Below are 26,309 nucleotides of genomic sequence, written 5' to 3' on the forward strand. Positions count from 1 at the left end.
AAAAAGGCAGCTAGCCTTTTAGGAAATGTCAAAATCTGCTCCACTGTACAGGGTCATTTTTCTAGGAGCAACACATACAACAAGTCATGGATTTGAATTGAGTTAATCATGGTGGTGTTCAGAATGACCCGAAAACATGCCCCGAATTCTGACTCCTAGGAACTAGCTCAGAAGTTCTGATTCAGAGCATCCAGATTAATTCATGGGTCTGGTCATCTGTTTTTTTTGTTTGTTTGTTTTGCTTCACTATGTGACATGCAGCATCTCAGTACTTAGACCAGCCATAGAACCCACGCCCCCTGCCATGGAGGTACCTAGTCTTAACCACTGGATTGCCAGGGAGGTCGTGGGTAATGGGTGTTTTACCATCCACAAAATTATTAGGAGCCTTGAAAGAGGTGGTCATCTTAAAATTCTCTGTGAACTGCAAAGTGCCACATTAATATTAATATTTAACTAATATGGTGTGGATAGTGTTCCTCGAATTTGTTAGCTACTGTGCTAAGAACTCTTAGAGAAATAAAGGAAGTCTGCTGTAGTGGCGTAGTTTGCACAGTTGATCATTTTCTACTATGAGTGTTTACCAAGAAAACTCTCCTCTCAAGAAAATGAATTCCTTAAGCAAAAATTTGTGAGCCACATCTCTGTCTCAAAGTAGTAGTTGTGTTGTTCCCGATTTAACTCACAAATAACACATGAACATCAAGACTTAATTCCAGATTTTTTCCAAGGGGGATGGGGTTTCGGTCTTTCTGATTCTTTATTTTAATCACAGGTTTATTTGGGGGTGCGATGGCTAGAATTAAGGCTAATTTGATGACATTGCTTCCTCTTTAAATTGGACGGCAGGGAATGAAAATCATTAGGGGACACTTGCATTGTATTTGGTTGAAAGGGTTTTCCTTAATATGTGTGCCTTACTCACAGAACACATTCTTAGAATGACTTAATAGTGCATAGTTGACATACCTCACACACAGCAGAGGCCTGAATGAGTGAACTGTGGGATGAATGAACAGTGAAAACTAAGTAAAAAGAAATACTAAAAACATCCCACCAGTATTCAAAATTTGGACTATGTTTCATTTGTAGTTACTACTTAAAAATGGAATCTAATTAAGCAGACATTTCTTTTTCACTTATAAAAGTGCTTTCACAAAAAATCCTGGAGCTGGGAAATAGCTTAGAAAAACTAGTCTAGTGTTTTTCAAATTGTGTTTCCTAGAGTTGTAAAGCAATGTTACTTTACCTTGGTTAACATTTGAATCACTTGGGAAGTTTTTTTTTTAATTACACTAATGCCCCATTCTCAAACAATCCAATTCAGATCATATGAGTTGACTCTGGGCATATGGTTTAAGTTTTCCAGGTGATTCTAATGTATAGCCAGAGGTGGGACCCAGCATTCTAAGGGTTCAACACTCTCAACATTTAGACTTGTGTTCTGATAAATGCAAGTATACTCTCTGGAGACAACATGATGTAATATATTAAACTGGAAAAACTGGGATATGTTTGTGCCCAGTAGAGTTTAGATTCATTTCAGAGAAAACACTAGATTTCTGAAAAATTCAATAGCATTCTCTCTTGCCCTCTTTGTATAGGACCTTCTGCAGGTATACAAGGGACACACGGATGATTAAGGCCCAGTCTCTCTCTTAAAGATTTTATACTCTTGCCATCTGAAAACATACCAAGGGTTTGCTTGTGGCAGAGGCACAGGGAAGGAATGAGAAAAACAAGTATAAATATAACTTTAATAAAAGGCAGGTGTGTTATGGATGACACAGAAAGGACTGAATCATGGACGAAATACAGCTTTCAGCATTTGCTCTACTTTCTCTTCTTTCCCCAGCCTAACTGACCAAATTGAGCAGTTCTGATATGCACAGTCTGGGAACACAGTCTGCTTTGGGGCAGTGCAGGAATAAAAAGGAAAAACAATACAGAAACAATACAGGTGCCATGTTCTTTCTTTCCTCTACTTGGTGTGTGCTGCGCTTAGTTGCTCAGTTGTGTCCAACTCTTTGTGATCCCATGGACTGTAGCCCATCAGGCTCCTCTGTCCATGGGGATTCTCCAGGCAAGAATACTGGAGTGGGTTGCCAATGCCCTCCTCCAGGGGATCTTCCCAACCCAGGTATGGAACCCAAGTCTCCTGTACTGCAGGAGGATTCTTTACCATCTCAGCCACCAGGGAAGCCCACTTGATGCAAGGAAAGGATATTTCCTAGAGCCTGCCACCAGGCAGGGGGTTCTTCTGGTGGAGAAAGCATGGGTGCCAAGGGTCCATTTCAGGATGGCTTCTAGATGTCTCACACATTTCTTTGTCAAAGGAAAGACAGAGAAAAGCTCCTGCCTGACTTGATTTGCTTCTGTGCTTCTCCAGGTCAAAGATTGTTAATAGTCTCAGTTTTGTTTATCTCCTGGCATGAATAATGAGCAAAGCTAAGTGGAAGAGAGAGGGAGAGAGAGAGGGAAAGGAGGGAGGGATGAACGAAGGGATAAAGGAAAGAGAAGAAAGGGAGAGAGAAAAAAAGAGTTAAAAGTTTCCATTGTCTTCAGCTCCTCATATTCATCTTAACTCAGAATTTTTGGAATTTCATTGTTCTCTTCCTAAACATAGTCACCTGGCAAAAGAATTTTCAAGGTGTGATTAGACATAAGTTCATGTAATTTCCCACTGACTCTGTCCAGTGCATTCTCATTACGGTTCCAATCACTGATAGATACCAATTAAATAAGCCATGAAACACATCTTGGGCATGAGTGCTTTCTGTGATCTATCATCTTACTTCAGTAGACTGTTTATTTAGCACAAGAGAAATTCAAAGAATCAGATTTTTTTAAATGAATAAATACACACGTTTATTACCATGTGAGTTTAGAATCCAGCATAGTGAATTAATGCAATAGAGAAAAAATGTTCTAGGGAAACCCAAAGAATCAGATGTTTTAGATGAAGTAGTACTCATGCCTGGGTAGAAGAATCAGGGAGATAAGAAATGCCCAGCTAGTTGATGAGATTTGATGAGATGGCCCTTAAAGGCTGGGCAGGAGTTCAACATGTAGGCAATCATAAGAAACTTGAGTAAGAAAAATGTACAATTTTGTTCAGACAATTCTGGAGTTTAAGGTATTGGTAGTAAAGCAGTGGAAATTTAAAATGGAAAAATGAGTCGGGTAGCATTCCATTTGTGGTGGCCTTCCAATGCTGTTAGAATATTTCTGCTTAGGTTGGTCAATAGTCCTGAACCACTGAGATTTTTGGGTTTTTTGTTTTTTGTTTTTTTTTGAGCATAGAATTTATATAATTAAACTTGTGCTCTATTAAAATTAATTGGGCAGCACAATGGAGAATAGATTGGGGCCAATAAGAAAAACATTAGGAGCAGAAGAATATACAAAAGATTATTGTACGAGTCCAAAAAAAGAGCCATTTGTATTAGAAAAATGGGTTTTGGTGGTAAGAAAAGGAAACAAAATGTGACCTTTAAAAATTAAAAAATAGATAATAACTAACCAAGAATGATTTTTCTATATTTATAAAATAAGCACTGACTTGATGATTTAAAGCAATCATACATATGGGAAATAATAGTTTTTGTTTTGCCTGTTTAAATTTCTGCTGGACCTGTTTAGTGTTACTAGTAATCTTGGCAATGGCAACCCACTCCAGTACTCTTGCCTAGGAAATCCCACGGACGGAGGAGTCTGGTAGGCTACAGTCCATGGGGTGGCAAAGAGTCGGACACGACTAAGCAACTTCACTTTCACTTTTCTCTTTCATGCACTGGAGAAGGAAAGTGTTCTTGCCTGGAAAATCCCAGGGACAGCGGAGCCTGGTGGGCTGCTGTCTATGGGGTCGCACAGAGTTGGACATGACTGATATGATTTAGCAGCAAGAGCAGTAATCTTGGAGATGTGATCAATGAGTTTTGAAAATCAGGATGTTTTGGAATAATAGATGATGATACAGGAAAAGAATATTTAGAGATAAATGAATGCTTGATCTGCCTAATAGAAGTGTATCTAGTTAGAAATGAAAAGTTCAGTACCAATCAGAGGTATGAAGGATTTTCATTCTACTGATTGATCAGTTATACTGACATCTAGTAGGAAGCCATGAAAGTTTGTAATTACTCTTGTTAAGAATTCTGTGGCACTATGAATCCATCCACTCCTGTTCAGATTCTACTATTATTTATTTGTGACATTTTGTGGTATCTTTTAGTTAGTGAGGCCTAACTCAACAGTTATTTTTACCTTTCAGCACAGGCCCAGTAAGAGGGACTGTGAGGGTAACATCTGACCAGCCTCAGGGATATCTAAGCCCATGTTACCTTCCATCGAGTCATTCAGCAGAGGTCTTGAGATTTGCTTATAGTTCAGCTTCTCGCTTGTTGATGGTGAAATATGAGTGTGGAGATGTTTAGAGATTAATACGGTGCAAATATACACATACAAAATACAGAGAAACAGGAAATAAGAAAAAGAATGTGAGACCAGAGGCGGGACAAATTCATTCTTTTTAAGTGAACTACAGGAAGCTTTATAAGTAAAGTGATGTTTCTCAAGGAAAGACTAATTGACAACCAATTCATTTCCTCTTTCTCTTCCTAGCTTCATCCTTCATTTCCTTTATTTTCTCAAATATTTATAGAGTACATAGAGAGTTGAAAGTTCTATGATAAGAGCTTTGGCTCCAGTCAGACATGAATCTGCTGTCAAACAACTAAAAAGAATATTATCCCAAGTATGGATGCATCCAGTAGAAATTGTTAAGTGGCATAATGAAGTATACGATGAAGATAGAGAAAGCTTTGAAAAGTGGCTGAAAAACAGTCATCTTAATGTCTTTGCTGTGTTCATTGTCTTGAAAATTGCTCCTGAATTTCTTCAGAAACATCCACAGTTATGCTGGGAAGCAAGGTGAAATCTGGTAACTGGGGTCCCGATCGAGGAATAAAAGCTCTGGTTTGTCACAGTCATTTATAATTCACAGCCTGTGAAGAGGTATGCTGCTGCTGCTGCTAAGTCGCTTCAGTTGTGTCCGACTCTGTGTGACCTCATAGACGGCACCCTCCAGGCTCCCCCGTCCCTGGGATTCTTCAGGCAAGAACACTGGAGTGGGTTGCCATTTCCTTCTCCAATGCATGAAAGTGAAAAGTGAAAGTGAAGTCGCTCAGTCGTGTCTGACTCTTAGTGACCCCATGGACTGCAACCCACCAGGCTCCTCCGTCCATGAGATTTTCCAGGGAAGAGTACTGGAGTGGGGTGCCATCGCCTTCTCCGGTGAAGAGGTATACTCCCATGGAATTCAACTTGTGGTGTTTTGCTTCTGAGTGAGTTTCTGAAAATCACTTTCTGAAACCTCATTTGAAAGACCCTTTACAAACAACTTTGTGACTCTGCATGGTTTTCTAGGTAAAACCGTGAAGAGTGAATTTGGTTTGTGGGCACAGAAGTCTTACTCACATTGAAAAGCTACTGCACTTTGGGTTTTACCCTCTTGGTTTTAATCTTTTTTTCTCTCTCTCCAACCACTGAGTCTCAAAGCACATTCTTTATTTAATACAGTAGCGGATTGTGAGTCATTAACATCCCGCAGCAAGTTCTAGTCTTGACAGATAAAAGTCAGCCTTGTGCACAATAAATGTTAAACAAATGCAGCTTCATTTTTCTGTCATTCGCCTACACAATACCAACTTTGGTTGGCCAGGGACCCAATAATAAAACTGTAGCTTCAGAATTTAACGTCATTTCCAGGTTAGGTCCCATGACGTTGATATTGAAACCAAACTGTTTCTCTTTTTAAAAAATTTTGTTATCACTCCCAAGAAATCTTGGTGATTCATTTCCATTCTTGCCCCATTCTTGTGCCATTCAGCAAAATAGAGGTTGCTCCATCAGTTTTTGGTCTCCCTAGATTTCCCCCTCATTGGTGATTAATTACTGGCTTTCTGGTGACTTCTTAATCTTTTTTTTTTGTATTTTAAAATAGTCTTTATTTTCAGAATTCCCTAGTGTAAGATACAAACCCTAAATGGAACATAAGTCATGGCAATTACTTTTCTCACCATTCAGCTTTACCTTTACTACCAAAGACACCGTTTGAAAATGTGTACAAATCATAAAGTTTAAAATTTCAAAATAAACACAAGGCAATTAATTTCTTCAGTGAAAACATTAGCATTTAAAGGTTAAAGTCTCAGAAGAATGTGCTTATTCCTTAAAATTACTAACAAATTACCCATTTGTGTTAGCATGTGTTGTCTTTTTAAAGATGCTGCACATATATAGAGAGGTGGCCTTCGAATATTTAAACACAATATTTAAACACAATAGTTTAAGTCAACAAAACCGAAACACACTTTTATTGCTGGAGATACTGAAATCCACAGCTTCATGTATGAATTAATGCAACTTCTTGACAAATCACCTGTTAAATTTTAGCTGACAGCTTGTCATATATTAATTATAAATAATTGTAATATACGGCTATCATAATGCATGCAACACAAAAAAATAGGAAAGGTAATTAGAGTCTATCCTTTGTTTTCCTCCTTCACTTCTTGCTCACAAGAAAAAAAATGACCCAATGTTTCACTTGGGTTGGGATAGTGCCAGTGGTTAATGGAATGCCCCACTCTACTAAAGAATTTAATGGGAATATCCATTTGTCACAGTCGCATGCTGTAATCTCCAGTAGCAGAGCCAATGGAAAATAGCATCGTACCATAACGTCCTCTACACACAGCAGGTGAGGGTGAAATGCAGACTGAACAGTGAGGAGAGAGGCCTGGCTTTTCTAGGCCTGTCTTTAGAGAAAGATGTGGAGTTTTTAAAGAGAACATTGCTGCCTGACAGCAACAGGAAATGCTGCCTTGGAGAAAAAGAAAGTACATTTCCTTCATATGGAGAAAAGCTGGAATGTTTGCATAGCATGTCTCAACGTCTCTAACCACCTCTTTGTCTTCTGGAAGCCCACCTGTTTGTAAAGAGACTTTAGACTTTAGGTAGTGAAATCAAAAGGATCAGGATTAGAGGCTCATTTTGATCAGCTCCTACTTACGAGTTTGAGCTTTCAATCTGAGGAATGGGAATAACAGCACCTAATCCTGCAGTGATAATGGTCTATAGATTCTCCATGTAAGTCAAAAATAGTAGCATGGCGTCTGAGTTTTCTTCCTTTCTTCTTCACAGTTTAGGTAGAATTATAGTGTCGTCTGAATACTTTATACTTGTATATCTTGTGTTCTGAAATGAATAGAAATATTGTTTAGTTTAGGGACTGTGTTTTGTATATGGGGCTTCCTTGGTAGCTCAGTTGGTAAAGAATCCACCTGCAATGCGAGAGACCCTGGTTTGATTCCTGCGGTCAGGAAGGTCTGCTGGAGAAGGGATAGGCTACCCACTCCAGTATTCATGGACTTCCCTAGTGGCTATATTATCTTTCTCATGTGCCAGGTCTGTGTTTGATCAATAAATAAGCTACTGAGAAATGCCACATGAATTAAATTTGGAAAGCTCTCGTAAACAGTTTAACACTTGTAGAGATTAATATTTAAGTTATTTGAGGATTAAAACCATTAATTGTTATTCCATGTGTGCATTTAGCAGCAAATTAATGAAATATATTAGGCATAACTAGCACCTACAGGAAGAGGTCTCAAATACTCATTTCAGTGCCTTAGGAAAGGGTTTAGTGTCTTCAGAACATGCCATTTGAACCTATGTCATATTTCTCCACTCTACCTGGATTTACTACAGATCACTGTAGTCTTCACAAAGGAAATATGACCAGCAACAATTAATGCAGTTCCTTGGATAATAATTTATAATCAGAATAAAGTAAAAACACAAAATTTTGAAGTAGAACAGTTGTTTCTAAGTTCTAGCTTGGCCACTCACTAGCTGTGTCAGATTGGCCGAATTACTTATACCCTTGGCTTCTGTTTCCTCAGTTATACAGTGGGGCTAATGATACTTAAGTAACAGGGCAGTTGTTAAGATTGGAGGTTTTGAAACTTTTTCTTTTAATCACTAGCCACATGATGGGACCAAAAGTTTTACAAAACAATATTTAATAGAGATAATGCACTCTTCTTTCTTTCCTACTTTCATTTAAAAAATGTTTCACGACACACTAGATTCATGACCCAGAAAAGGTCATGATGTGCCTTTTGAAAAACAGTGGGATAGCATGATGTTTAGTACATAATACAAGTGATTACTGTTATTGTCCTTAAACATTATTTTCAGCCTTTTTAGGATGCTTCATGATGGATAAGAATAAAATCTTCCCAGTACTTCTAGGAATTAACTTCCTTGGATGGGGTCCAAAACAGACTCATACTCATCGTATGCTGAATTATGCACTAGAGGGGGTTGTGCTATAGCAAAGCTTCTGTGTGCTGTTCATCAAAGAATGTGAGAGCTAGAAAGGAACTAAGGAAATGTCTAGTACCATTCCTTCGTGGAAGTATTTATAGTTTTAAAATATTCTGTATTTATTGCTCACTGATAAGCTGAAAGCTGGCTTCTTGCATCCAGAACTGGGCGGCAATTAGGAGTAGCTGAGGGGGTGGGGACACTGGACGATGCCATCTGGGGTTTTGTTCTCCTTCTGCCAACCAATAGTTGGGTCACCTTAAACTCTCCGGGACTCAGTTTCCTTACTTGTAAAATTAGGTGATATTAGTCCCCCTCTGATGCCTTTTGACCTCAAAGCTCCAAATGGTAAACTCTCTACTATACTGTAGTAGATGCCACAGGGAGCTATTTTGTTACAATCTTATCTGAATATGTTAATATGTGTATATGGGGCTGCAGTCTTATTCCCAACATGACTTAGATGTACAGAGGGAGCTTAGCTCTTCTACCTGTGCATGCTCTCTCTCATATCACCCTGAACAATACTCTTTTGTATTGGGTTGGCCAAAAAGTTTGCTTGGGTTTTTCTGTAAGATGTTACAGGGGAAACCCGAACGAACTTTTTGACCAACCCAATACAAAATAGCTCAGACTCTCTAGTCCCTTCCTTTCATTGCTACTTTTCTTCTCCAGGATGTTTGGTTGTAGTGCGACAGGAACATTGAGGACCTCATGGTGTCAGGGAAGTTGGGTCCTTGGGCTTGTGTCATTTACTTACACTGCCCTGTCTCCCCTGATTTCTGCATCCCTTTTCTTTTTGCTTGTTGCTCACCTTGGTAACCAGCATCACTGAGTTCTCTAGCCTATCTAACTTGCTATGAATGGAATATATTGATACTATTTCTTCTTTGACAGCAATCAGACTTCCCAGCCAGGATCTCAAATAAGGTCAGAACTAGTCAGATCTTCTTAAATGAGGTAACTGGATATGTGTCTCTCCTTCAAAGACAACAGCAGAGGAAATACCAGGGTTCTGAAAAACTTTCTGTTTGTTCATCTAACACCCAACTTTGCAAGAGGAAAGTGGGCCTCACTGGTTTTCAATGAGAAAGCCAAGTTTGAGTTTATACCTTCAATGAGAATCACCTGTGCAGAGGCTCCACTTTCTGAATTCATCCTTAGGGTATAAGGAGCAGGTGTTCAGCAAACCTGCTCAGCCTTTCAGTTCCTTGGTTTATCAGAAAGTTCTGGAGGCTTACTCAGGAATAGCTGTCTTCTTCATTCTGACTGTAAGGCTAACCATTTAAAAAAAGAACAAGGAATAGTCACGCTAGGATGATACTCCCCCTTGCCCCACAAATTGCTGGAAAACTGAACTTCATTTAGCAAGAAGCCTTTCAAAAACGTGTGATTTCTTTCTAGAGCACAAAGGGGGCAGAGGATTACTGACCAATCCTTCAGTGGCTTTCAGGTGTACAACATACGAAGAGTGGGAACAAATGGCAGCTTGAGACAGCAGCTGAATCATTAGGCTGATTCAGTCTAAGGAGTTGGCTTACCTTTGGTCTTTCAAAGACTGCCTACGGCCTACAGGAATAAGTATTATGTGTATATGCTGCCTTGACCACACAGTGAGCAAGGCAGGTGACTGGAAACCTTGACTTTCCTTTAACCTTTCTGACCAAGTTTCTATTAAAATTTTGGTAGGCCAGTTGCCAATGGTGGCTTCCAGCTGCTGACTTTTTGCACTTGCTGGAGATCCTTGAGGAGTAAAGAAGGTAAAAAGGTGCCTCTTCAGCTAACAGTCCATACAGTGTGTTCTGTTGATGAAGCCTGTGTAGCCCCACAACTGAGCGCATGTCTAGGCAGAGGGTTACATGGTGTCCTTCAGACAAGCTGGGGAGTACTGCGTTATCAACATCATAAAAGCAAGTAGCATGGAAGCAAACGAGTTATTCCACTAAGACTGATTCGATACTTCCCTTTCTCTCTGATTCCAAAGTGGATCCACCAAACATCCCTGAATGGAAGCTACAAAGGTGAACTGGGGTTGTAGACACAAACCATCTCATCACCGCCCGCGCCTTATATTGTTATCGCTGCTTTGAATGGGATGCGACCAGCATCTTTCCTCCCTTGTGCCAGGACCTAGAGCAGCAGCACCGGGTGTGCAGCTCTTAGGAGATGAGTGAATTTGTTAGAGGGGGTCTTTTCTGGCCTGGTGGATGGATGCTGGGAAGTGACGTCACCCAGCCCCCTCCTCTGCAAGTGTGTGTGTGTGTGTGTGTTTGTGTATGTGTGTTGCGCGCCTCCTTCTCCCAGCTCTCCTGCCTCCTTCCTTCGCGGTCCAGCTCTCTGGCCCTTTCAGTGGGTCAGTGGTCCAGATTCAGGGATTCGCCAGTGGGCGCAGCGGGCTTGGCCCTCCCCTCGCCCGGGCGCACCCATACTCACACTCTCGCGCTGGCAACGCGCACGCACAATCCCTCAGCGCTGGGGCACCGCGATTCCGTGGGATCCCCAGCACGTTACGAGGATTTTCGAAATCACCCAGAGAAGGAAACAAAGAGAGGAGCTTTTCCAATCACTTTCCCGAGATTTTTTCATTTAATTTCCCCTCCAAACCACCTCGCCTTCAACCGTAGCCTTCAGCTTCAAGCCAGGTCCGAGGACTGAGCTGGACTGGCCGTCCCCTCTCTTGGCCCTTGACTCCGCGCGGGCCGGTCTCCAGGCGTCGCCTCGCCGCCTCTCAACCCCCTCCCCCGCCGGCATCAGTTTCTGGTTACCTCTCGAGTGCGCTTCACTTTTGGGGGGGGGGAATTAAAGAAGGACAGGGAGGCGTTGAGGGGGGCAGCCGAGTTGCTATTTGTGGCCAAAGAATCCTCTTTAAAAGAAGCAGCACCGGGAAGGAGGAAACAGGAGAGGCGGAGGGAGGAGAGGCTCCGCCGCCCCGGACCCCCCAGCCGCGAGCGGCGGAGCGTCGAGGAGCGGGAGGAGGAGGAGACACACAGCGGCGGCGGCGGCCGGAGAGGCGAGCGCAGGGCGAGCAGGAGGAGCGGGAGGAGGAGAAACCGCCGCGGAAGCCGCGGGCTCAGAAGGGCCGGGAGGACGGCCCGGGAAGAGGAGGAGGAGGCGGAGGAGGAGGAGGAGAAGAAGGGGGTAGGGGTGGAGGGAGGGCGGGGGGACGCGCTCCTCTGGATGCTGGATTTCGGGGTTTTGGACTCACTCGCAGACTCTCCTCCACTTCCTCGCTCTGGACTGGGCTGGCCGCGCGAGGACCGGGCGGAGGCGGCGGCGGCGGCAGTCACTGGGGGTGCTCCCGCGGCGGGGGCCGCAGCTGCGCGGGATTAAATCGGCCGCCCGGACTCCGGCGGCTGGGGCAGGCGCGGGCTGCGCGGCCGTGGCGGGGGGCGAAGGCGCTGGAGGAAAGTGCTGGTGGCGGCGCGAGAGGCGGTGGCGGCGGCTGCCCGGAGCCAACATGACCAGGTGAGTCCTCCGAGCTGACCCGGTCCGCCCCCCTGAGTCGTCTGGGGTCTGCGCTCGCCAGAGCCAGGCTCCCGCAGCCCGCGCTTCGGGGACCGGAGCTACACTCTCCCGCGTCTGCGAGCCCGGCGCCCCGGCACTGGAGCGAACAGTTTGCTCTTCTGAACCTCCTTGGGCAGAGGTCCTCCCCTGCACGGTTCGTTTCTCGCTTAAAACCTCAGACCTGGGAGAGTGGCAGTTCTAGAGAATGAGGGTGTTTGAGTCTGTGTTTGTGCCATCCCCGCTTTCTCCTCCTGGGATGGGCGTAATATTGGGGAAATGGTGGAGCGGCGGGGCAGTACGACCCTACCCAGAGATTCTGCCACCCACCGCAATTTTTTTTTTTTTTTTTAAGAGGCAGTGAGTACTGTTTTAAGGAAGGCTGGTTCGGAGAGGGGGCGATTTCTTTTTCTTTCTTTCCTCTGAACTACTGGGGAGAAGGAGAAATAGCAGGAATGAAAGTCTACGCGGCTGCCAAAGAGGAGGGGGACTGTTTTGGAGACCTTTCCGTGGCAGGATCAAAGCTCATAGTTTTGCTTTGGCGATCTGCCCTTCTTACACACTCATTCCATGGGGAAGGCAACTAGAATTTATAATAAGTCCAAGTTGTAGGAAACAATTTGAAAAGAAAACCAAGAACAAACCAAATGTTCTTTGCTTTCCTATTTATTGTAGCTTTCACATTGGTATGTAAAAAACTTGAATCGTTCATGTGTGAGGTTGATTTTCTTTTAGAAGCATTAACAAATTAAGTCACTTTTCTTATGATTAAAAAAAAAAAAAAATCTTGGGCACGGTGAGCTTGGCTTTCATTAATTGGGTGCTCCAGTATTGTTCCATTCGCCAAAACCTGGATGATCACAATTCATTTGTATTGTTTCCAGCTTGCTTCCCAGTACATGACTTGTCTGATGTCTCCTCTGTTTTCCAACAGTGATCCCCAGACCAGCTTACACTTTGCAGGATGCCTTAAACCTCCAGGAAGATTCCTGAGGGAGTCAGGAATTTTCTCTTAAACTTTTTTTCTCCCCCCCCTCTCTTTTTTTTAACATGCCCACAGTCATAGTACCAGTGACTTAGAGCAGAGCACACACATTTTGAGCCTGTCAGAGACTAGTGGCTGCTTGTGACTTGAGATAGATTCGCTGCTGGAACTTCCAGAGCTTCAAACGTGGACCTTTCCTTTTGGTGTGTTCTTTCCAACCATACTGTAGCACACATATGGGGAGTTAGTCCAACCACTGATACTTCTAACCATTTTGGCTATTCTATCTCTGTTTCAAAGTATACACACTCACTACTCAACTTGAGTAAAACCAGGGTGATCTACTGCCAAGATTTGAAATATTCTGAGTTAAAGGAATATTTAAGTGATACCAACTTAAAGATTCTCATGTTGTTAATATGATGATATCCAGGACAAAGCTTAATAGATATTATAGGTATTTAGAAAACATTTTATATGCCACAGATGGATGTTACGTTATTAGCTTAGCAAAGAGAGAATACAATTTCAATGCTCAATGTCCGAATTCTTGAAACAGATCTCCAAAATGGACAATTGAAGGAAAATTTTCCTACCTCCCACCTCCCATAATTATATACTATACTTTGCTTTTCAATGGAGCTAGCAATTCTGTGACAGATTTCTTATATTCACCCTCATGCTATCAGCTATTATTGTACTTTCAAAGTGTGAAATTGACAAGCTGGTCAGTTCTATGAATTCAGCTGTCAGACTGTGTCCGGTTAAAAATTGCTAAAAGCTGTAAAAATGCCTGCCTAGAATTTTCTTTTTTAAAGGAAAGGCAGCTAGGGGATGAGGATTAAGTGGTGTTATTAATTGTAGATTTTTAAAAATAGGTGCACTCTAATGTAAGTTTTATCACTGGCTTTGTTTATAAAACACTGGTTTTGTTTGTTGGGAAGCACATTTATTTTAGATTTCTACTATTTTAAAAGTGGCATTCAATTTGTATCTATATTTCATTTTAAATAGTGAGCACTTTACATAGAAATAATCTGTTCTTAGAGCTCTCAGTAATACTAGTATAATAGAAATAAGATTCAAAGAGGAAAAGTGTCTCTCAAATATATTTTAATGTATGAGTAATATATTACTTTTGTAATGACATGCAAAGAGGTGAATGAATTAAATATTTTATTGTGGAGGTTATGTAACAAATTCTTCTTAGATCAGTGCAGTTGTAGTTGCTAAAGTAATGAAATGCAGTGCTGTATTTTAATATATATGTATTTCAGTGGATAATCATAAAAGCAAAACTGCTTAAAGTATTAAATACAATGATTTGATTTTCCTTTTAAGATTGACATTCATTTATAGTCAGAATATCTCAAAGTCCAGAACTAAGAATTGGAATCCCCTCATCTGCTGCTATTTGCTAAACCACTAGGGGCCTGTATAACTGTTCTTATATCCAGGAGATAGCCTGGTATGGCATAAGAAAACCCTTCCTAGAGAAACATTTAAAAAGAATCAGGTAGGCAGTCCCCTGTGTTTTTGTTTTGTCTTTTTAACCTATTAACTCATGCTCTGATGTTAGTCATAGACATTGATTGAAGGGTTTTTCAAGAATATTGTTTAGAGCATTACACTATGGTGGTGCAAGGATGACTTTTCACAGTGTGTGTGGAACATTGGAGAGGTATTTCTGCAAATTCATATGTGATCCTAGTTCTCAGTGTATGTCAAGGATAAACAAATAGGAACGTTAAGAAGTTTTTCTTATTGGACTGGAAAAGGATGTTATTTGCATAATGCAAGGTTAAAAGAGAAAGGAAGCAGAATTACTTTAAGGAATGTGTAGTCATGGATTGATGGTGTGATTAAACTGGCTTTGTAAGTGCTGTGCAAGTTGTGTGGAAGGAGAATCTGAGGCTGTGACTACAGTTTAGTCAGCACTTGAGGACCTGCGCCGGGGATGCACAGTACATTTTTAAGTGTCAGTTTCACAAATTTGAAATCGACCAGCTGTGGCAATCTTGATAGACATTAGGCAATAAGGTCAAGTATACTTACACTGTTCTTCTGTTGATTTTCAGTTTTTCAAACTGACAAGGGTGACTATTTGTAAAAGAGCACACTGTAAGTATTTGCATATTGAATATCCTTCAGACCAAACTTGATTTATCAAGTCATTGAACATTTCTATTTTTAAAAGGATTCTATGGATAAATAAGAATTCATTAACACAATTACGTATTAAAAGTGCCATTTCAGGAGTGATGGATTTCTCAAGGTGATTTGGCTTTAAAAATACCCTTTCAGTGTGTATTTGTGGGTAGTCGGAGAGTTGAAGTATGTATATGCTCTAATTTATGATTCTGAGAGCATCAAACTTTTAGGCTCACATCTTTAAATATACTTTTAATCTTTGATCATAGGTGCCCTTTTCCCAAAGTTTCTGGTCATCACGAAAATAAACTTTACCTTGAATGTAATATATTCAACTTAGAAGCCACAAAGTACACTTTTAGGATTCATTTTATAAGCATGAATATATGAAATGCTAAATAGAAAGATATAATTATTCAGTTTTCCAGAGTATTCAGAGACTATTTTTTTTTTTTTTCCTGTTTTCTTAAAGGGCCAGTAGTTTTTGATTGAAAAGATTAGTTTGAGTAAATGAGTTATATTTTAAGTGAGGCCTACTCAGTGTGTTTTTGCCTTATGGAGTTATTTTTCAGTTCTTTGTACTGTTTGATTTCTTGGAAAAATCTTTAAAGAAAGCTACTTACTTGTGATGGCATAAAGACAACTTGCAGCTGCAAGCAAAATCAGCGTTTAAAGAATTTTTACATTATCAATGATTTGCAAAGAGTTGTTTTTTCCGTGAGCTACAAGATTGAGGATTCCTATATAACACATCAACAGAAGAAACCTGAGAATGTGGAGGAAGATTACTTAGGAGGGAATTATCAGTAAATTTCACTGCAACAAACATCCCTTGTTTAAGCTTCCATAATATCATGGCACAGTGACATTTCCACCAAAGGATAGGTTTGGGGATATGTTTTCTGTATGGATAATTTCATTTGCTTCTAATTAGTAGCTGGTAACACTTATTAAAATGCCATGTGTGGCTTGCCTTTGTTTTGACAATTTATAGTGTCCAAATTCTCCCACCCCTAATTTAAAAATAAAAAAGTGTTTCCAGCTCTCCACAGTCAAGCCCCTAAGAAAGATAGCTAAAAGAATAAGTGGTCTGTGCCTGCTGATTGTTCATTATATGAAATTGTAGCCTCAGATGTAGAAGTTTACTGTTTTCTTTACGTCATAAGTCTTGGGAGGTTAAAGAGCAAACGCTTATACATTATAGAGGTCTCTGACCTAATATAACCTAAATAATAGAGTCATGACAGTGGTGCATGACTGAAACATTAATGAAATAGAATTCTTGAAAGACGTAACTCACAAAATTACGTTTCAGGCCTATGCCCCTCATTTTCCCTTTAATAAATCACCCATTTGCTTTTATGTAATCAGCAGTTTGCAGTTTCTTAACATTTATAAGATATTCTTAAGACAGACATTAAGGTAATTTAAATATTGTGTCTGGTTATACTGTCAACTTGTTGGGAAGAAAGAATAACTGAAATAGTCTGCTATGTCCTGCCTCCTTCCTCTGAAACTAATACATTCGATATCTTTCTGTTCATGGTTTTCTATTTGATGCTGACATATTTAATAGGGTCATATCAATACTTGTCAGTTACTCTATAACTTTTTAAAAATTACAAGAAACAAAGAGCAAAACGGAACTTTTTCTTGGCTTTTCGACCTCTGCTGCCCCCTAAATCAAATCCATATATGTCATAGATCAGTAAATTAAATGAAAGAGATGCCAATTTAGAAAGCTAAGATGGCTGATTCTGTCTGTGAGGCAGCAGATCAGGTGCACCCATGCACAGACAGTATCGAGACCACTTGAATAGTCCTTGTGGTTCCTACCTGCAGCAAGCAAGTTCTGCTCTCCTTTGCAAATAGCCACTCTTAGGTGGCAGGCTCCCCTTTGGCTTCTTCGGCATTTATAATGAAATATAAGAGCAAAAGCAGCTGTCTGAAGCTGGGTTTTCTCCTAGTTCTTTGAATTCACTGCCCAGAAGCAGGACTTAACTTTGACATTCAGATAACAATGTCAGGAGCCTCGTGACCTTTACCATTTTGCTATTTACTGGGTTTAACCATTGTAACTGTCAGGGTCATGAGATTGATTGAATTTATAAATTCTTAATTGTCTTTTTCGACAGTCCTCAAGCTATATTCCTTAATGTAGCAGTAGCTAACTAAATTGAGATTTGTGAATTGCATTTAGAAAATTGTGTTTCTCAGTATTGCTTCAGGATTAGGGGAAAGTGTGCTTTCAGATCTATGAAATGGTCATCTTTAATCATCGGGTCCCAAGTAACAAGTGACTTCTTTTTTAAGCTTCAGTAAGCGGATTCCTTTTATTAACAAAAAGGTTGATATTAATACTGATTTTATTAATAATTGAAAAACAGTTATCATTTAATCTTGTTTAAGCATGTAGGTGTATAGTGTATATAAATATAATGCTAAAGATTGCAAAATCTGGACCAGCTTCTTTTTTTTTTGACTACAGTAAAAAAAATATGAATTTGATGCAAGAAAAACTATATACCTTAGTTTTGTCACTTATTTTCTGTGGAATCTTGGCAGAAATTACATAACATTTAGGGTCTTGTTTCACCATCATAACATGGAGAAAACAGCCATAGGTGTGATGAAGATACAATTAGATAAGAATTTGTCTTATTTTGTATTTTAAATTAAAAAAATTCCTGGATGCAGGAGTGATGTAATGGACATGCTGTATTCTATGACGCGATTTTGTATGATAGTGTTCTGCTATCTTTATCTACTATAAATTATTGCTTCCTGATTTAAAAATGAAGACTTGGATATGAGTCGTGTACACTCTGTTGTGTACATGGTATAATTACTACAGATTCTAGAATTACCTTTTCCTGTCCAGCACCGTTTTTGAAGTCTGTACACATCAGTATGCCATAGTACGCTGTTTATCTCAGAAAGCTTTTAAAGGAAAAGCTAGAAATGATTTTACCTACAACGTACAAAGAGAGAATTTTGCTTAAAAGTGAAAAATATCTTAATAGATTCTTCATATTTGATGTCGAGCTAAGTCTTGAGGAAGAAATGTTTAGAAAAGCCTTTAATTAAAACACCGCACCGACAGAATTGCCTTTTTTTTTTTTTTTTAATGGTGGTGCATCTTAGAAAGCTCCTTAGCTCTTTGCCCAGCGCAGCTGTCCTTCCATGAAAGATCAGGTTTCAAGAGCAATGATGGATGGTGAATGCCTGTAGCCAGTTGTGGGGTTTGCTCCGAGGTCAAATGTATTGATGGAGGATAGGAATTTACTGCCTTCTGTCTGTCCCTAAGATCCGCCAGTACAATTTAAATTAGACTAGACACATCAAATGCTGATCCAGTGTTCCATTATAGGCCCAAAAGACATTTGTTTGCAAAATTAAAAAAATTTTTTTTTCCTCCAGTCTCCTTCCACCCTAACTGAAAGGGCATATCATGCTTGAGCTAATGGTTTCTTACTGCACAAGTAGACCCCAGCCTTCTTGCAAACACATATTTGAACTGCTTGTACTAGTAACTTAATTAACATACTGTTAAAGGATTTTAAGAGAGAAAATATGGCTATTCATTTTGACTTTTCTGGTTGAAATAATTCAGTGGGTGATTTTTAGATACTTGGTTTTATATCCTTATTTATAAATTCTGTTGTATATCTTAATTTAAATGGAGTAGTAGGCTAATTGATAATAATAGAAATAATCTACTGGAAATGTCTTAAGTTTTCTAAATTCACTTAATGGCTAATGATTTTCACATTTTTCTTGGGGGAAAAAGAAGGGAGTTATAATATTTTACTAGAGGGATGCATTTTGGGGAGCATCTTCCATTGGAAATATCTCATGGATGGAGGGTGTCTCTGAGTCCTTTTTTTGATCCTCACTTTCTTCATCAACATTGCTTTCCCTTGTATGCTTTGGCCTCTGTGTCCCATCTCCATTCTAAACTCTTACTGTTTTATCCATAGCCCTCTTCAGATCACTGTCTATACTGTCTCATGAGCTATTCCTATCTACTTCTCATAGAAGCAATAATTTCTGCATAGATGACTCTGAAAATAAAATTGATAACTTCTCTCTGGGGTTCCAGATCTGAATTTTTTTTTTAATCTGCTTGTTAGATAGTTGAGAAGTAGAAAGCTCTCCTTTGTCCCACATTCTATATTTTATAAACCTAAAATATAATCTTTCATCCATACTTTTTTCTTGGTACCTTATTTTCTCTTTTCTCCTTTTCAGTTCTTCCTAAAAACTTTTGCTTTCTGAAACTTAAGGCTTTCAACTCTGCATCCTCAAGTGCTGAATTCCCAGCAAAGCAGTCAAAGCCCCTTGCAGTCTAATCCCAGCTTGTATGTCCAGCCTCTGTTCTCTGCAGATCCTCAAGAGCTCTGACCTGCTGCAGTGTCAGAGCCCCTGCCCGCAGGTACCTTTTTGGTTCTACCAGTGCTGTTCTTAGAATCCCCTTTCTCTTCTCGCCAGCTGTCCTAACTTGGAGCTGTTGAAATCCTCCTAATTATTCTCTCATTTTCCGATTCTCAACTCAAGTGCTACATGTTCTTTGCTTTGAATTTATTTTGAGTTGAATTTAATTGAAATCATGACATTGAAGAATAATTATTCAGTTGAAACCTTTGATGATGCTCAGGACATTGAGATAGGTGGAAAACTAATTTCTTTTGATTTTCTTTATTTATAAAGTACAATAATAGTGATTGGTATATAAAGTTGTAATTGTGATGGTTGCTAAAATTTACTGAGCACTTACATGTCCCAGGCGTTCAGCATAGCACTTTATTTTCACTGTCATGTTTAATGTCTAAAACAACACTAAGTCAAATGCTTTTATTATCATCAGTTATTCAAGAGGAGATTCCCAGGTGGCGCTGGTGGTAAAGAACCTGCCTGCCAATGCAGGAGAACTAAGAGAGGTGGGTTTGATCCCTGGGCCAGGATGATCCCCTTTAGGAGGAAAGGGCAACCCACTCCAGTATTCATGCCTGGAAAATCCCATGGACAGAGGAGTCTGGCGGGCTACACAGTCTATGGGATCATAAAGAGCTGGACATGACTGAAGTGACTTAGCAGGCACATTGAAGAGACAGCCTGAGAGGTTAAGTATTTGCCCGGGTTGCATAGCTAGATGTAACTTAAAGCCAAGATTTTAAGTTATGATCCCAACTATTATCCACTCCTCTCTTAAACCCTCAATATATTCTTGTGAATGATATGATTTTTTTTTTAAACTACTTCATATATACCAGGCACATAGGCGCAATAACACGGTGCTTTCTTAACCAAATTCAGGAAGAATCTTAAACATTATGTAGGTTTTCCCATTGTTTCTGGAGAGTCTCTGTGTTTCTTTCTCTGCTTGGGACTGAATTTTTTTTTGAACTCAAACTGTTTGGTTTGGACTGGTTAATTTTCTTTTTTTTTGCAGTTGCCTTTCAGCTCTAAAATTATATGCTTTCAGGCCAGTCACACAACTTCCTGAGCTCTTGGGTTAGTCCTGGAGTAGAAGTGGTTAAATAAAATATTTCCACCAAGAATAGTTTTTTTTTTTTTTTTTTAAATCACAAAGGCTTGCATTTTCATAGCTGCCCAACAGGTAGGGAATCAAAAGCATTTTTACAAAGAGAACTATAGATTGAGCAGAGATATCTGATGAACAGCCTCCTGTCAAAGAAATGGAATTATGCCAAGTGACTGATATGTATGTGTTCTGTTTACTGGCAGCCTACCCTGCCAACTGTATCTGGGAAATTTTGCCAGTTATACTATCTTCTAAAATATTCTTTTTGCAACTCACCTGTTAATTTCATGTTCAGTAATGGATGAGTTTATAACATTTTTCTCATTTAACCCATCTTTATAAAAATTTAGCTTTTTTGGTGGGAGGGGGATCAGGCAACAGATAACCTATCTCTGGTTAATTATGGTCTTAAAAATAATAATACAAGACAGGATGTTTGATTTGTTTGATTTGGAAAATTATTTTTTTCTCTGACAACAAGGTACCCTGAAGTTTTAAATCAGACATAGCACATAAAGTTACATGAAAAATGCTTTGGTCATTTATGGCTCATACAGTATGTCAACAATTAAGAGTCTTCTTTGCCCAGGTTTCTGAAATGCCCAGGTCTCTGACATGCATGCACTGTCCTATTTAGTCATGTTTTCCTGTGGGTTAATCTATAAACATAACCTGTTAGGAGCCAGGAGCTGTGTGGACTGTGTAGTGAAGGTTTGAGGACTGTGTAGTGAAGGTTCTTCCATAATAAGGCTCATAAATGTTTTTTGATGCTAATAGTTATAAAGAGTGAGAAGTTCAATAAATATTGTTAAAAATATCCAGGTACTATTTAAGAAATTGTTGGCTAAGTGCAATTGAATTGAATCTGCATTTTACTTTTGCCTAGACTCACCTTGAATCTGATCTCTCTTTATCAAAAAAACCTAAGAGATATACTATTTAAATCTTGATTTTAAATTTATCATTTAAAACTTGTTTTCTCTAAATAAGTTCTTGTTACTCCAGTATGCCAAAATAACTATTAACTTTCTTTCAGCCAAATTATTCACTACCTTTTAATATGTTAGCTGGCAAGGCCTTCTTCCTCTTTTGCCTAGACTGCAACCTCTCTGTGTTTACTTGGGGTCTCAGTGTGGTTGCTTTGGTGCTCTGTAGCCAGCGTGTTCCTTAAGAAATTCACATCTGATTATGTCACCCTTCTCCTTCAGATACTCCAGTGGCTGTCCCTTCTGCTCTAAGTAAAGCTTGAAATACTCAACAAAAGTCACTCAGCCCTTGATGTCCTTCTCCCTTCCTTGTCCCTTGCCACTTTGCCATTCTCACAATTGTTTTTTCTGTTTCCCTTTCCCTCACCCCCAACACACTTGCAGTCCAGATACTAAAGTATTTGCTATTTGCCTGATGTGCTACTTTGATTCTTCTGTGTGTAATTCTGAGCATGCTTTCTCCTTTTCCTGGAAACTCCTTTCTGCTTCCATCTTTGCCTAATTCCCCTCTTCCTTCAGGGCTTAGCTGAGCTGAAAACTCTTCCAGGAAGTCTTCTCATCCTGACAAACCTGGATACCCTTTCTTTTAGCACTTAGAGACACAAACGCCTTTTACATATGGCATCTTTCATAATGCATTGTAATTGCTTGTTAATGGTCTGATTCATTACAAATTCCTCAAAGCCAAAGCCCAAATCCATTCCCCCATGGCATTTCTAACACCTACCCCATGGCCGCCTGACTCAGTGTCCTAGTAATATTGGCACATTGTTACTGAGTAATTTGTGAAAAAATTCACGTGCCTAGAAAAAGCAGAGGTTAGCTAGCTCATAGCCCAGATCTTACAACCCATATGTTTAATGTTTAACTTTACTATTTATGATTATATTGTCAGTTGCTTAAGTAATTAATTTTAGTTTATTTGAGCTAACTTCCACTTACCTAGCTCCCTACCAAACCAAGACAAAGCGAAATCTGTGTATACTGAGTGTATCTCCTCATATGCCACTAGACAAGACAAATCTGCCTTTACATCTGGCTGTGGTAGGAATTCCCAGATGCACTTAATTCTGACACATGGTCATTATTGAACCAAAAGCCATTGCCTGGCATGATTGTAGCTTGTATTTGTTTTCTTTTTAAGGGGCCTCAATGAGGCTGCCAAATGTACAACAGGTGCCTTAGTTTTATACTTGCCAATCTGTTGTTATTCAAATGACCGCCCTAACAGAGACTAATGGTATCTAATAAAATTGATCTCAGTTCTGGCAAGCCCGGCTTGGACAGGCAGGAGCAGTAGGCACTGCAGTGTGGAAATATGCTGGTGTGGAACACTCCCGGTGAAGCTGACATTTTTCAGAAGGTGACATATGTCTCACACGTAGGCCCCTTGTTTACGATGAGCCATGGAAATTTTCCACTGCCCAGTATTATATGAACACTAGGATTTGCAACCTCTAATCTTATTTTAGATGGGTTCCCTGGGTGGCATGGGGACAGGACTAGCTGTGCCAGCTTATCAATGAATGTCTGTGCCATGTCTGTAAGGCACAGCCAGACAATCTTTTTAGGCCAAGCAGCTGGCTTGTATGACCGCTTGTATTTCCTGTCAGAAATTTCGCCTCACTGATTTCATAAGGCCCTGCTAAGACTTCAGTATTAAACAAAGAGATCTGGGAGAGGAGTATGTCAACTTGCAAACAGGAGCTGTTTGGACACTTGGATTTAAACACTGTGTATGATTTTGTGGGTTTTTTCCCCCATGCTTTAAAGGAAACTGGCCTAAGGAGAGCTTTGTCACCAAAGGAAGTGACTTCTTGGCAACTGGCCATCAGAAGAACTCAAAAGTTTGAGTGATAAGTGTTAGAAACAGGTCTCACAGGGATATGAAATGCATTTTTTTTTCCTATAAGGATCTTAGAAATCTCATTTTATACACTTACCTGCTCTCCCATTTTTGTGTTTATTCTTTAAAGGATCGTACATTTATCTTTCCTAAATGCAAGGCATTGTGGGAATGAAAGGATGAGCCAAATGCTGCCAGGTACAATTTGCACAGATAGGCAGAGATCCGAATTCTTAAGATTTTGGAAAATTAATTCTAGCATAATGTACATTTCTATTGGAGACTGAAAGGCGTAGCTACCCACTTCAGTATTCTTGCCTGGAGAATGGCAGTTGGACAGAGGAACCTGGCAGGTTACAGTCCTTGGGATCACAAAGAGTTAGACACGACTAACACTCTGTTGCCATGTGGAAAAAAGAGCTACTCAAGTTACCGTGACAGTAAAGCTTACAGGTTTCACTAAATAATACTAATAATCATTGCTAGAATAAGAGGAGGTGTTTAGAGCCTTGATTGCCTAACCATCCTTCACTTGGCTTCATAGTTAATTGAGCTCATCTAATTTCCTGTGATCCAGCATATAGAATAGTTCTTAGGTTAGGATTTGGCTATTATTGGACCATCTTTTTGTATTATTTATACCCATCTTACTTGAAAAAGAATTTGTGGCAGCTATTAAATCATATGCTTCATTATCCTTAATAAATCACCTTGGTAGAGCAGACAATGGATTATTGTATAGATGGTTAGTTTCTATGAAATATTAAAAAAAATATGCATCTTCTTAGCCTCCTTCTGAAGAATATTTTATTTCAAAGCATTTAAAAAATGATAGAGTCCTTTAAGGAGTGTAACTAACTACCCATGTAGTGATTATTGTTAGTAATGGGAAAAAACTATACTAAGTAAAAGTAGTATAGAGGTGAATAATATTTTTAAATTAGTGTTTTTAAAAGGCCAGCTACCATTTCTGTTTGTGTTGTTTTCACAGTCGTTTTCATCATTTGGAAGAAAAGATGCACATGATATCGTAGGATTTTATAGTAGTAACATTCTTTGCAACTAGAATTGAGAAAAATAATGAAATAAACAAATGAATAAAAGCTGGCATCCACAAACGTACATGAACATGTTATCATTGATAGCCAAAGGGTACATAAGTGATCTTCTAGATATTTTAAACATAGGACTCTATTTTTTCCTTTTGGATTTTTTAGGTACCAGAGTGACACATTACGTTTTCATATCTTGCGATGAGAACTAAACACATTTTTGTCTATAAAACGGACCACAGTAGCCTCTTTGTCATAAAGATTGCCATTTCTCAGAGAGTGAGTGGGAAATCTTCCAAGGGTGCAAGAAAGGATGTTAATTTAAACTTTATGTTGAGGAGACTTCACTGTCCCAGCTAGCCCTTCCGCCTTGGTCTCCAGAACCTAAGTGAATTTGTAGCTAATGCTGTCCTTCATATACTGCAGGAAATGGGCTTCTTGCTGATGCATTGCTGGTTCTCAGATGAAGGAAGGTTTTGCATCAGACAGCATCTGCTTTGATGAGGGACCTACTGCTTTTTGTCAAAAAAGACTCAAGGGAAGAACAAGAGACAGATCTTTATGCTATATATTTTTTAACCATAAGGAAATAAATCACCATCTTAATTAAAATTAAGTATAATTAAAAACTTGGTTGTAGTAGCTGTGTTTCAAGTGATCAATAGCAACATGTAGGTAGGATCTATTGTATAGAATAGTATAGCCAGAAAATTCTGTTGTTGCACAAAGTTAGTTTGGACAGTACTGAGCTGCCTGATGGTTCTGAGACGTCATGTGGTATTTTCCAGGGTACATATATAGTAAAGATAAGCCATTTGTACACCGAGAATACCCATTGATCTTACAAGCAAAGAATCTACTTGTCAGATGTAAGTGAAAGATACTGTGTCTCAGAAATAATCCTCAAGGGAGGTGAATTAATAGCCAATTCTGTGCTTTTTGTCTAATGACATAGATGCATACCCTCTGATTTTTGTATTTGTCCAATGTGGAGAAATACTCTTCTATGGAAGTCACATATGGAAACAAATTCAGTTTTATCAGTTCTGCCACATCGTGTCTCAGGTTTCTTCAGTGAGTCTTTTCTGTTGTTTTCCAAGTGATTTTTGTCTGTCTGCAGCTATTTTTCACTGAAGGGCTGTAGGTGATCATACAATTAGCATTCAAACAGGATGCTATGAGAATGAATGGGGATGCTTTGAATGGGGCAGCTGGTATAGATGGGCTGTTGTCAGCAGACCCATAAATCTGACATCTTAAAGCTTCATATGCAGAGTAGAGCTGCTGCTGCTGCTAAGTCACTTCAGTCATGTCCGACTCTGTGTGACCCCATAGACGGCAGCTCACCAGGCTCCCCTGTCCCTGGGATTCTCTAGGCAAGAACACTGGAGTGGGTTGCCATTTCCTTCTCCAATGCATGAAAGTGAAAAGTGAAAGTGAAGTCGCTCAGTCATGTCTGACCGTCAGTGACCCCATGGACTGCAGCCCTCCAGGCTCCTCCATCCATGGGATTTTCTAGGCAGGAGTACTGGAGTGGGGTGCCATTGCCTTCTCCGGCAGAGTAGAGCAAATGTGTGTATTGTTAGGTTGATCAGGAGGGCAGCTTGAAGGAAAACCTGGGGAGGCAAAAGCATTATGGAGCCTTCTCTTGTCATCTTTCCTACTTTCCCATCTTTCCTACTGTCCTTTTGCTTTATTACGCGCTCTGGATTTTGTCAGGGATCAGGCCAATCCAGTGTCACATGTAATTAATGCTGACAGACACATATCACTGCAACCTATTAGAAGTCATTGAAAGAAATGTGGAGGCAGATGAGGACCTCCAGACTCACCCCTGACAGTCCAGTGG

The 26,309-nt window shown here is 39.8% G+C and overlaps 2 protein-coding genes and 1 non-coding gene across 23 annotated transcripts in view; 2 read left to right on the forward strand and 1 right to left on the reverse strand.

Annotated features, from left to right (window-relative positions):
- Positions 1-26,309, forward strand: part of PTPRD (protein tyrosine phosphatase receptor type D) — a 2,536,342-nt gene that overhangs the window by 1,949,654 nt on the left and 560,379 nt on the right. Inside the window, exon 1 of one of the 21 annotated variants that reach the window (XM_059889412.1) lies at positions 11,562-11,859. The exons of the other annotated variants lie outside the window; for them this stretch is intronic. The gene's annotated coding sequence lies outside the window, so the exon portion shown is untranslated. Of the gene's footprint in view, positions 1-11,561; positions 11,860-26,309 lie in introns of those variants that run through there. 21 annotated transcript variants of the gene reach the window in all.
- On the reverse strand, positions 1,886-23,517 carry LOC132346053 (uncharacterized). Its single transcript, XM_059889581.1, has 3 exons — positions 23,506-23,517; positions 11,600-12,096; positions 1,886-11,176 (listed from the first exon to the last, which is right to left on the reverse strand). The coding sequence occupies exons 1-3, from the start codon at positions 23,515-23,517 to the stop codon at positions 10,981-10,983; spliced, it is 705 nt and encodes a 234-aa protein (XP_059745564.1). The 3' UTR covers positions 1,886-10,980.
- Positions 8,944-9,002, forward strand: MIR2285BG (microRNA mir-2285bg). The gene has a single exon (NR_162281.1). It is a non-coding gene; the product is annotated as a microRNA mir-2285bg (primary transcript).

This window comes from Bos taurus, chromosome 8 (genome assembly GCF_002263795.3).
Source record: "Bos taurus isolate L1 Dominette 01449 registration number 42190680 breed Hereford chromosome 8, ARS-UCD2.0, whole genome shotgun sequence".
NCBI lineage: Eukaryota > Metazoa > Chordata > Mammalia > Artiodactyla > Bovidae > Bos > Bos taurus.

Bases quoted from the DNA above. Each gene is read 5' to 3' on its own strand.
- LOC132346053 (XM_059889581.1), bottom strand. The intron at 11,177-11,599 runs GTGAGTCCAAAA...CCCCCCCAAAAG, and splicing joins AAGTGGAGGAGAGTCTGCGA to TGAAGCGCACTCGAGAGGTA.